The 11,822-nt window shown below is 41.2% G+C and overlaps 3 protein-coding genes across 4 annotated transcripts in view; 1 reads left to right on the top strand and 2 right to left on the bottom strand.

Annotated features, from left to right (window-relative positions):
* Positions 1 to 243: 243 nt before the first annotated feature.
* Positions 244 to 1,865, bottom strand: foxd1 (forkhead box D1). Its single transcript, XM_068574540.1, has one exon. The coding sequence runs from the start codon at positions 1,863 to 1,865 to the stop codon at positions 789 to 791; it is 1,077 nt and encodes a 358-aa protein (XP_068430641.1). The 3' UTR covers positions 244 to 788.
* Positions 1,866 to 7,315: 5,450 nt separating this feature from the next.
* On the top strand, positions 7,316 to 11,174 carry btf3 (basic transcription factor 3). Of its 2 annotated transcripts, none has more exons than XM_068574035.1 (6): positions 7,316 to 7,397; positions 8,703 to 8,771; positions 8,977 to 9,090; positions 9,185 to 9,386; positions 9,510 to 9,572; positions 10,710 to 11,174. In XM_068574035.1, exons 2-6 carry the CDS (start codon positions 8,703 to 8,705, stop codon positions 10,754 to 10,756), a joined length of 495 nt encoding a protein of 164 aa, XP_068430136.1. In that variant the 5' UTR covers positions 7,316 to 7,397; the 3' UTR covers positions 10,757 to 11,174. The 2 variants fall into 2 exon arrangements, with proteins under 2 accessions (XP_068430136.1, XP_068430137.1); XM_068574036.1 differs by having other exon boundaries at positions 7,396 to 7,460.
* Positions 11,175 to 11,532: 358 nt separating this feature from the next.
* Positions 11,533 to 11,822, bottom strand: part of sec31a (SEC31 homolog A, COPII coat complex component) — an 18,209-nt gene continuing 17,919 nt past the window's right edge. Inside the window, exon 27 of the mRNA XM_068573972.1 lies at positions 11,533 to 11,822. This exon is cut by the window's right edge and continues 1,156 nt beyond it. The gene's annotated coding sequence lies outside the window, so the exon portion shown is untranslated.

Below are 11,822 nucleotides of genomic sequence, written 5' to 3'. Positions count from 1 at the left end.
AGGTGCTGTATCAGCTGATCAAAAGAAGGCACCATCTCAATGTAAACACACGATAAAAGCATAAATAAATGCATTTTGCCACATTATTTAGTCTAATTTCCTCTGAATGATAACCATTAGTATTTGTATTTTATGTAAATATGTTTCCAAACAAATTACCTTTTTTTGCAAAAAGAAATTTATTCTTGTTGAAAAACAAACTGTGTAAAAATATCACACTTCAATTACATAATACTTGCCCCAAAAAAATGTACAATGTTTGTATTACTGAAATAAACACACACTGCATATTATTATAAATGTATGACTTTGCTCTCTGTGGGTTTTTTTTATACAAAGTTCAAATCAAAACCATTAAAAAAAAGTTTTGATTTGCCAATTTAGTAAGAAAAAAAAACAAAAACATGTGTTTGACACAAATACATTATTATCCTATTTTTCAAAAAACATGTGATCATTTATAACCTGCCCATTAAGTCGTTATCCTGAGACGCCCTACACAGTGACTGAAACCAAGGACTTCATGGTAGAAACAAGGAAAGTTCGTGGTCAACAGTCTGATTCACACCGAAAGAAATGAACATAAATAGATCTTTTTAAAACAGCATGAATATAGGCACAAGTAGTGTTTGTTGTGTTCTGTCCATCATTCAGCTGCGTGCTCTCAAACAAACATACAAAAAAATACTCCTACCTTCAGAGAGGGGCGTTTTTTTGTTTTGTTTTGTTGCTGTTTCATGTTTGTTTGTTTTTTAGAAGAAAAAAACAGTTTCTTGTTAAGACATGTTTTAACAGTCGCTCGTGCCGCTCACCACCCTGTGCGTAAAGTTTTCTACCGGGTGTAAAGCGGCTCCGGGGTGGACTGTCTGCGGCCGGCCGGCCCCTGGAGGCCCCAACGCGGACGGTAAGACCGGGATAACGGCCGGGGAAGTCCTGGAGGGGCTCAGCGACCCCCCGATGATGCTCTCTATGGAGAAGGGGGACCGCTGCACCGGGGAGCCGGACTTCTGCACCGGGGCCGCAGCCTGCACGCTGGCTGAGCCCAGACTGGAGCTGAGCTGGGGATAAAACCGACTCCTGGCTAAGTCCGTGCTGGTGGGCATCAAAGACGGCGCGGGGATAACGGTCCCCGAGTGCGAGTGCCGGGCGTGCTGCTGCTGCTGCTGCTGCTGCTGCTGCTGCTGCTGCTGCTGTTGCTGCTGGAACGCAAAAAGTGCAGAGTGCGTGTGGTATGACTGCAGCTGGATGCCGTACCCCCCGCAGCCGTACGGTCCGTAGCCGTACGCGGCGGCAGCGGCGGGGAGAAAACTGTTGTGTTCCCGCAGCAGGTCCTGCGCCTGCTGCCGCTTGAAGCGCTTCCTCCTCCGCAGGAAGCTCCCGTTGTCAAACATATCGGCCGACTCCGGGTCCAAGGTCCAGTAGTTGCCCTTCCCCGGGTTCCCGGGCTCCCTCGGTATCTTCACGAAGCAGTCGTTGAGGGACAAGTTGTGCCGGATGGAGTTCTGCCAGGCCGGGAACTTCTCCCGGTAGTACGGGAAGCGGCTGCTGATGAAGTCGCAGATCTCGCTGAGCGTGAGCCTCTTTTTGGGGCTCTGCAGGATGGCCATGGTGATTAAGGCGATGTAGGAGTAAGGGGGCTTCACCAGCGCGTTCTTGCCCGCCGGCTTGTAGCTGTCCCTCGGGGAGGTGGAGCCGTCCAGGCACGGAGGAGGGGAGCCGGACAGCAGGATGCCGTCGCGCATCTGTGCCACCTCGTCCACGTAGGAGCGCGTGTGGCCGTCTCCATCCTCCCCCTCGCCGACCACGTCGATGTCGGTCTCTTCCGAAAGGATGGAGGCATCCGACATCTCTGAGCTCAGAGTCATGGCTCGCGCACGGTTGTGCCCTCCCGACGCCAGATGAGGAAGACGATGAGATGCACGAGCTGCCCTGCCCTCCCTCTTCAACAACTCATGAGAGGAGGAGGAGGAGGAGGGAAGGAGGAGAGGAGCGCGTGTCGCCGTCGGTGAGAGCTGTCCCCCTGTTTTCTCGCTATTTCCATATGTTTTCAGTTTTTTTTAAGTTTTTTTTTTAAGGGGGGTTATCGCCGACTAACGAGCGGGTCCCGTCGATGCCAGGCGGAGGAACAATGTGCCGGGAAACCTGCAAACGGGCCACAACCTGAATCACACAGGGGGCGGGTCTTCTCCCGCTATTTATACGCAGCGCCCCGGTCACGTGGGGAGGAAACGTCAGCGAGGCAAATGAAAAGAGAGAGAAAAAATTAAATAACACAAAAAAGGGTCTTTGAAAATGAACTGAGAGTAGTGTAAGAAAAAGAAGGAGAAAAAAAAAGTTTGGTGTGGCCTCCATGGTTTTTAGTGTTCATTCATGGTGGCCTTCAGTCCGCGTTCATCTGACGCTTTTAATTACACCGCAGACTTCTGCGCAAAAAATAAAAATGTTGGAAGATAAAAGAGAAAAGGTAATTACTGGTGAGGATGATGAGATCGAAGCGGATGTCTTGACACGCGTTTTATTTATGTATGAGTTACTGAAACATTAAGGGAGCATGCACATTTTTAATGTTCACAAACAATGCTTCAGAATGCATGTGATTAAAAAATAATTAAAGAGAGAGGGCGTTTCTGCAAAAATGTACATTTTCTTCATGTGAAAGAACTGCTGTATTTAATGTGCACTGCCTTGTGGAGTGGAGTGTTGGAGACACGGTGCACCGCATCCAGCTCTGCGTGCGTGATCCGGTAGTTATCTAGATTATCCGCGAGCCATTTGTAATGGAAAAGAGTCAGCTGTTAACTCGAATCAGTCACGGGTCACGCAGAGCACGCAAGCCCCAGATATAAGGCCTCTGCCGTGCGTCTGGAGGATGGTGTGTGTGTGTGTGTGTGTGAGTGTGTGTGTGAGTGTGTGTGTGTGTGAGTGTGTGTGTGAGTGTGTGTGTGTGTGTGTGTGTGTGTCTGTGTGTGAGAGTGTGCGTGTGTGTGTTCATTCATTTCATTTAGAGAATGGAGTGAATGTTTTAATTGTAGGTGTCAAAAAATATGTAAAAATGAATTCAAAGTTTTACAGGTTAATCACATAAAATAAAATAAATACATTGTATATATATATATATATATATATATATATATATATATATATATATATATATATATATATATAAAATTAGTAAAATATAATTTACTGAGTATAGGTCCATTAAAAAGCTTGATGATGGTTTTTATAATATAATATGTTTAAATATAATTGTCCTTAATTGAAATGGGTTCCAGTGAAGCTCATTCATGTTTGTTTAATCCTCAGTATTAATGTTAATCTTTAGTCATTATGAGTGAATCAATATGAGCGAGTGAGGTAATACAGTATATAGATTATAGATTATGTTTATGTTCAGTTTTGACTTCAGAGGTTTTGTTTTGCTGAAAACGATTTTGAAACGTTTCATCTTTTAATGTGAGAGCTCACACTTTTTAATTTAGCAACAAAACACATTTCAAACTAATTAAGCATATTTCCCCAAAAATGTTGCTGAATTTAATAAAACATATTGTGGGTGAAAAAAAACACTGTGCTCAAATTTCTGCACATTTTATTTCTCTTTCTTTCGTTGTAAGGAGTTGTATTGCTTTAATCATACTTCTGATTTCATTAAATCTAGTTACTTATAATAACTTTATATTTAATGTGGCCCTTCAGTAACTTTTCAAAGGTTCCCATTTGACCAGCGCCATCTAGCGGTGAACTTGTCTCACATTAAAACACTCAAAGCCCATAAAAGTACAAAAAAAATCAAACTGTCACAACCAACAACTTAGCACGAACTCATAAACTATTTTTAATAAGAAGTTTGGTGTAACGTGTATCTGACTAACCATCTTGGTGAAGCTCTAAAATATTATACTGCGTCTCTATAAATAATTATTTATTGTGTGCATCATAACTGTGCTGTTGTAAAAATTAATAAAAAAGTTTTTGGGGGAGGGGAAAAAAGTTTTTCTGTGTAATCTTTGCAGATTATTTGTTTTTAAACGCTGCAACGTTTTCTTTATTTTTCACCACGTCTACCACGTCACAATTTAAAATGACAGATTGTTTGCATTAAATAAACACAACATATATATTGATTGTTATTTTTAAACTATTGACGAAATTTAACCTGATTAAGTATAATCTGATCAAGTTTATTCAACATGCAATTCATGCATATATATATATATATATATATATATATATATATATATATATATATATATATATTGTTTACATACATTGAATCAGTGATCATAGAGGACTTGTTGCAACACGACTGTTTTAATGAAATAGTTTTGTCTGCTAAACCTTCACTGATCAATAACCTGTAATCTACACGATGATGCATTGTCCTCCAAGATATTAAGATAATTACATTTTTAAATTAAATGATAAAAAAATAGGCGTGCTTGTTTTAAAAAAGAAAAAAAGCCTAATGGATAATAAATTGCCACGTGAAAGTTACTTTATTGCTCAGACCTTATTGGCTCGAGCCATGAGGCGAATGACTCGAGCACAAAAAGTTGGTTTTTATGCAAACAAAGTTATATTTTACGAGTTAGAAACCGTTCAAAAGCAAAAGTACGATTAAAAAAAAATCTATTAAATAAATGGAAGTTTCACAACAACACAAAATATTAGATTCAAGCACAATAATTAGCGAGGAGACTCATAAAAAACATGAAGAAAAGTCCGGATGAAAGCGTGGACGTGTCTCCTCTGGAGCTGCACAGCTCGCATGTGGTAAACCATCTAACGTGTGTGAACTCCTCTGGGAGCAGGAGGCTGCTTCCGTGCCACGACGGTACAGAAAGCTGAAAGCTGAAAGCTGAAAGCAGAAAGCAGAGAGCAGAAAGCAGAAAGCAGAAGCACTCAGCCGGTTCAACGCCATCCCGCGTGCCGCTACGGGCCGGCCGGGAGGGGTCTGCGGGCCGCGTGCTTCCTCTGCACCGCATGCACAAGAGGCGAGACACCGAGCGGGAGGTGGACTGAAAATAAATAAATAAATAAAATATATATATTTGACACATGCATTAAAAGTCAGTTTAGAAAATAATAAATACACAAGTCAAAACTTGTTGCAGTTTGTTATTTTTATTTATTTATTTTAACTTTCTAATATTTTTTTTCCTCAGTATCTCATCTAGTAAAAACATTTCATATCACTTTGCTGACACAAACTCCTAATTGATTCTACATTATTTAGATTTTATGTTTTCAAATCTTACTTTTTGTTTTATTGTAGAAGGTGCACAAGTGAACTAATGTATTTCATAACTCCTCAAGATAAAATGAGAAAAATATAAGATTATTAATCCAGAAGGAGATACTCTTGTCACAGAAGAATAATAAAAAAAACATAAAAACAATATAATATAAAGTGTAAGAAGAGAGACGTTATTTTTGGTGCATGAATTACTTTCACATGGGAGGAATTTTTGGACACTAAGTGTTTTTTGTTATTTTGTGTGTGTGTGTGTGTGTGTGTGTGTGTGTGTGTGTGTGTGTGTGTGTGTGTGATTGTAAAATGATCCTGATGACGCTTTATTAGTTTTTAGTGACAAATCAAAGAGAAAACACTTCACTCTCGACTTATTTTCTGTTATAATGTTCATCAACACACACACACACACACACACACACACACACACACACACACACACACACACACACACACACACACGTACACAGTTTAACAGCTTCCTCACTAGACCAGAATGAAATGCAGTCACAAGACAAACCCAGTCGGGATCTGCTGCAGTAAAGCTGATCTGAGGTGAAATATCCTTTTGATTTCAAAGAGAGTGCGCAATGATATCATTTCCCCGTTTGACCCAACAAGACCAACACACACACTCTCACATTTGGGTACAATGGACAAACTTCACCTTCCTCTGCTCATGCATGCAACTAATGGAGAATAGAGAGAGAATAAAGTCATTATTAACCGTCATCATGCAACATCATGTCTGTACTCAAATTAACCAGCTTTCTATATATTTCTATTGTTAAATAAGATGCAATGAAATCAAATGTTTCTGATGAATTACAATAATATAAATATAAAATGGGATCCTCCTTCTGATCCCCAAACTCTACTGTCTTCATCACGTAGCAACAGGCTACACTCCAACACTGCGCTGACATACACAATGCAATATGTCCCTGTCAGCACACTCCAGATGCTTATCTGTCCGTTTCTTGTGGCTACTCTGGGAGTAACTTTCTTCAGCTGCAGCTTTGGCCGCCTGTGCTGTATTCAGTCAGCAGCGACTCCTTTCACAAGAAAACAAGGTGGTGGAAAGATGTGTTAGTGGTGAACCGCTCTCTCTTTGACCCAAATGCTTGCAGACCTGAGGAGAGTTAAACAACATATTGGCCAAAAACATTAGGAGTGTTTGTTCAAGAGGCTTTTGCAATCTTTTTTTTTGTCATCCTCAGAATAGAATAAAATAGGTTTTAGCTTAAACTTGTTGATCCTTTGATAGCCAAACCCCCATCTGAATTATCCAAAGCCAAGAAGACTTCTGAACAGAGTCTGAGTGAACAGATGAAGGTGTCAACTTGCACCAAAGGACACACTTAGTTTCACTCTGTATCCTCACAAGCGTTCTTGCAATCCTGCATGGAGGTCACTTGAGGTAATTCTCCTTCAATGCCCCCCTCCCCCTCCCTATATATAATTCTGCAAATTGCAAATAATCCTGAAAGAGAAAATGGGATCTTGTGAGTTTTCACTGGATCATAATCCCTTATCTTTGTCCCACAATAGAAGCGTTGAAAATACACAAATAACAAGGCGTGTAAGGTAGCTGGCACGTCCAACACTAGTCTTAAAAGCCAGAAAGCATGGTCTGAACCTAATTTCCATTTATGCAACCTAAATAATCTATTATAAAGTCTTCCACTTTTGAAGATGGAGATTAATTCATAAATAATTAATTATAGCTTTTTGGGAGACCCTTTGCAGTGAATCTGCTGAATGAAGATGACATTAGAAGACGAGAGTTAGTTTACTGATCACACTGATTGAATTAACAATTGTTTTGCCATTAAAAGTGTGCATAATGGATATATTTAGTCCTTATTTATTCATGATGTTGATTTCAACACAAGTTTTAGCCTTAATACTTGTTTTTTCCTCAATTATGCATTCAACCAGTGCATGTTTTTTTCAATCTGGGGCAACTCAAAGTGCAAACTCTCCTAATCCTTTGCTAAAGAGCTGAAAGCGTTGCCTGCGAAGCTGAACTCGGGGTAACACAAACCCTCGCGACTGTCTCGCGCTTGTGGCGGTACGTCACTTCCTGCCTCCCCTCTCGCGTCCATCTTGCTCCCCGCATGTGTCTGCTGTTAGTTTACAGGTCAGTGAGGAGCTTTAAATACACACTTCCTAGCACTGTTTCCTCTCGAACCGACAGCAAGAGGTAAACGAAAGCCTTTTCTGACTAGATGGCTGAAAAAAAAGAAACATCTCCCGGGCTTTTTGAAGCTAACGTTACCGACGTGGTGCGCGTGACAGGCCGCCCCCTCGGCTAGCTTACAAGTTAGCTTACAAGTTTATCGCACAAAAGCTAAACCACACCTTGTTTCGGTTACCGCGGTTGGTTGAATTAGTCCGCAAGACGTTAACCTAAAGCACACTGACGTCACCTGTGGCCCTACTTTGTTCTTTACGCAATTGTGTCCGTCTGCAATACATGCATCATAGGAGCTAATTAACCTGACAGCTACGGCTATTTAACATCTACTACCTCTATGAATACGAACTGACCGCTAACACACACACACACACACACACACACACACACAAAGCATCTGCTTCCTGCTTGTGTGTGTGTACATATGTCGTTAAAGCAGGATGTCTCCTAAACATGTCATCCCTTGCGTGACACCATTTGTTTATTGTTAAGATCCAAATTATTGCCCAAGGTACACGCTGGGAAAACACGACTACAGGTCTCGTAATATTGTTTTATTTACATATCTCAATATATAGGGGGGAAACAAAAGTACAGATGTATGTTTAACATGGCTGTCATAATGTGGTGGATTATCCAGCAACATGTTAACGTGATATGTGAACATGCAGCGCTGTAGTAATGCGATCATGTCATTAAAGTGTGCGCGACAAAAACATCCAATAGGGAAAGTATCACTTCTTTGTAATGAAGTTATCTACTTCGAGCAATTATTCAAAATCAACAAAGGAGAAAACAGTCATCAGTTTTTGCAGAATACTATTTCTTGCAAGCATGTGTCTGTTTTTCTCATAATTGATTTTCATAATTCATCTGATCCATTAGACTCCTCATACTTTGTGTTCAGGATTAGATTCTTCGTGCTCCTCCAGTCAGCACATCACACCAGCGTTAACGTCACTAAATGAACTCGACTATTTGTTACTTGACGTCAGACGACCAAGATTTTGTACTTTGCGACAAATATCTCCGTCAGTGGGTTTGTGGTTTGAAAAGTTACCCCAACATGTTCTTTTTAATAATATATTTCTCTTGTAAGATGGTAATGTTTGTGAGATTATCCGATATTGCAGCTTCATTCATGATTTACTTTCCTAATATCCATAATATATTTAAACAGTTTGTCGAACACAAATGCTGTCACTATAAATATACATTTTATGTAATGTGCTTTCTTTGTTTTTTCAGATGAAAGAATCAATTATGAATCAAGAAAAACTTGCTAAGCTACAGGCACAAGTCCGCATCGGCGGAAAGGTAATTGACCAAGTCAACGCGTTGTTACAGGTTGCAGGCAATGCTTTTATTTTCTGCAACACACCCGGCGCTCTCTGCTGTTTTGTAGTGTTCTGCTCAGGCATCAGCTTGAACACCTACAAGTTCTAATGACTAGAGGATGATGCATGAATGGATCATTAAGAAGTGAAGGTTGACACGGATGTTTGCTTGCGTGTCCCTGCAGGGTAGTGCTCGCAGAAAGAAGAAGGTTGTGCACAGAACAGCAACTGCAGATGACAAGAAGCTGCAGTTCTCCCTAAAGAAACTCGGTGTCAACAACATCTCCGGTATCGAGGAGGTAGGCGTGCGCCGCACTGATCACAGGTGAATCTTGTTTAAGCGGGGGCCGGTTCCGACGTTGTTGACGCTGTAAAATGTTGTTCCCCCTTCAGGTTAATATGTTTACAAATCAGGGAACAGTCATCCACTTCAACAATCCCAAAGTGCAGGCCTCCCTCGCGGCCAACACCTTCACCATCACCGGCCACGCCGAGACCAAGCAGCTGACCGAGATGCTGCCGGGCATCCTGAACCAGCTGGGAGCCGACAGCCTGACGAGCCTGCGGAGACTTGCCGAGGCTTTGCCCAAACAGGGTCAGTCACCCGTCGCACTGCGGCTTGTTGTGTAAAGTCACAATTTAGCATAAATGACTCCATGGACTCAGAACTGTCTAGTACTACGTCAAGCTTCTCACCGGTCAATTTCTGTTTGCGCAGCTGGAGATGGAAGAGCGCCGATTGCAACAGTAGAAGAAGAAGATGAAGACGACGACGTTCCAGGTGAGCGCTTAGATCTCTCATTTTTTGCGTTGCACAATTATTTGTTCAACCGTTCAAAATAAAAGATTGCTCTCAACAGTCTGTCCACACAGCGAAAGTGTCGTTTTTTTTGTCTCGTTGAGGACAAAAACAAAGGGATAGTGGCGCAAATAGAAATTAAAAACCGAAGAGCGATGCTAGTTTATTGTTCACCGGAGGTTGGAGCATCAGTTTGGACGTCAAAGGAACATTTAAAGAGCAGTGGTCCATTTTCATCATCACAATTTTGAAAAAAAAGATTCTAGCGCTCAGAAAAATACACAATGTGGACAGATGCCCTTATTTGGACATGCTTCTTAACACTTATCCATTATGGGACAATGCCTCCCCGCCCCCTCTTTGTTAAATAACCATGGCGGGTTTGTTTTCTTTTGGCTCCGTGAAATGGTTCACATGAAGGGGTTTCATCAATAACTTTAGAGTGATGGTGCAATGCAGGGTTTTGTATTTAAATCCCATGCTCATTGTTTATAAGATCTTAAGATCCAGTTTGCTTTTCTTTGTGAGGTGGAAACGGGTTCAACACATGAGGTTGCCATTACAACAACCTCAGCTTTTTTCCCAGGACGCCTCTCCCCCGTCGCTCCTCTCACTAATGTACCAAACGATTACACATGTACTCAGCAATAGGAGCCCGATGGCACCGGGGTTAACAGCCATCGCCATCGTGTTGTTATTGGAGTTAAGTTTCCTCTTTGTTCTCCCACTGAAGGAACATGTTCACTCAGACCTTTTTGAATTGTTTCCATTTTAACCCTCGACCTTTTTCCAAGCCAAAACTTTGAAGGGCCCCCGATTTCTCACATTTCACGGAGTAATTGAAGGGAACCATTTGATGCTTCGGCCTCATCATTTTCACAGCTGCTTTCAGGAGTTGGCGCGGGCCCCATCTGTCCAGCACATTGCCGTCTGCGTGGGAGGGGGAGGAGGGAAGATGAGCAGATCATTTTTGATTGCGTTGCGTCGCGTATCGCGTTTCAGATAAACGCGCTTTTCCTGAATTGTGCTCTGGCACGTCTGAGCAGATGTGTGCAGATGGACATGCCTCTCTCCTCCCGACTCAATCAGTTTACCGCCGATTTTCTTTTGTTGTTTCAGATCTGGTGGAGAATTTTGACGAGGCGTCCAAGGATGAGGCTAACTAGAGGAAGCGGCGTGTCAAAGCGTGACGGGACCGTGTGAGGCACAAGATGTTTTTTTTCTTCTTTTTTTTCTGTCCATTTCGAGAGGTTAAAGCGCTAATCGTTAAAGTACCCGAGAAGATGAATAATCCGTCAACTTTTGGCTGTGAGCATTCTGTCAAATGTGCAACACCTGAGCAAAGTACTTGTCTACTCTTATGAATTATTATTATTTTTTTAGTCATTTTCTAGAAGAGTACTCCGAACTTCCACTTGTTCTTTCCCACCAGACTCTCCACATGCTTGTCGTGCTCTGTCCAGTTACAGGATGTGAATCGTGTTTAAGGCTCTCGCTGTACATCTTCTGTGTTACTGAACCTTGATTTTTCACGGCCTCGCTCAAACCACCATATGGAATAAAACCTTTGCTACTGTCAAAAAATAGCCACAATTTCTGTGTTTTTTCCCTCCGTACTCTCTTCTGTAAATTGGTCGGAGTCCTTAAGTCAAGTTTTCCAGTTTGACCATCTGCCCTTCAAAATAAAAGCTTGGGATTGTAAAAATAAAAATACAGTGCAGAATATTTTATTATTATCATTTAAGTAAAAGGTAGTAGCACTACAGTGTGGAATTAATCTGTTACAAACCAAAGTATTGCATTCAAAAGCTTACTTACAAAAGTACAAGAATCAAAATGTACTTAAAATAACCAGAATTATATTACTGGATTGTGCACAAAAATATTTTTAATGCAAAAGAAAAGCAAATATAGTCAACACACTGCAACATGTTGTAAATAAATACTATTTATTGAAAATATTGCATGTAGTCAATCTTAAACAGACTTGTTTTCCTTTATGAACAACATAAACTAGAGCCCTCATCATAGTTGGAATGAAAATCAAGTACAAGTCTACTCCTTGTCTCCTTCTGAGGTCTGATTCATTAGCAGATAATGACCTCCAATGCCATTAAAGACGACTTTTGATGTTTGTTTTTAGCATGCATACTTTAAAATTCCATAAAAGCTCAGTATCATTTAAAAAAAAGAAGAAATAAAGTCCATTGCACTTTGCTGAGCCTCATGAAT

Source organism: Clinocottus analis, unplaced genomic scaffold, assembly GCF_023055335.1.
Source record: "Clinocottus analis isolate CAN_PGR_092001 unplaced genomic scaffold, fCliAna1.0.p SCAF_13, whole genome shotgun sequence".
Classification (NCBI taxonomy): Eukaryota; Metazoa; Chordata; class Actinopteri; order Perciformes; family Cottidae; genus Clinocottus; species Clinocottus analis.
Note: the sequence above shows the minus strand (reverse complement) of the source record. Positions and strands in the feature narration are given on the sequence as shown.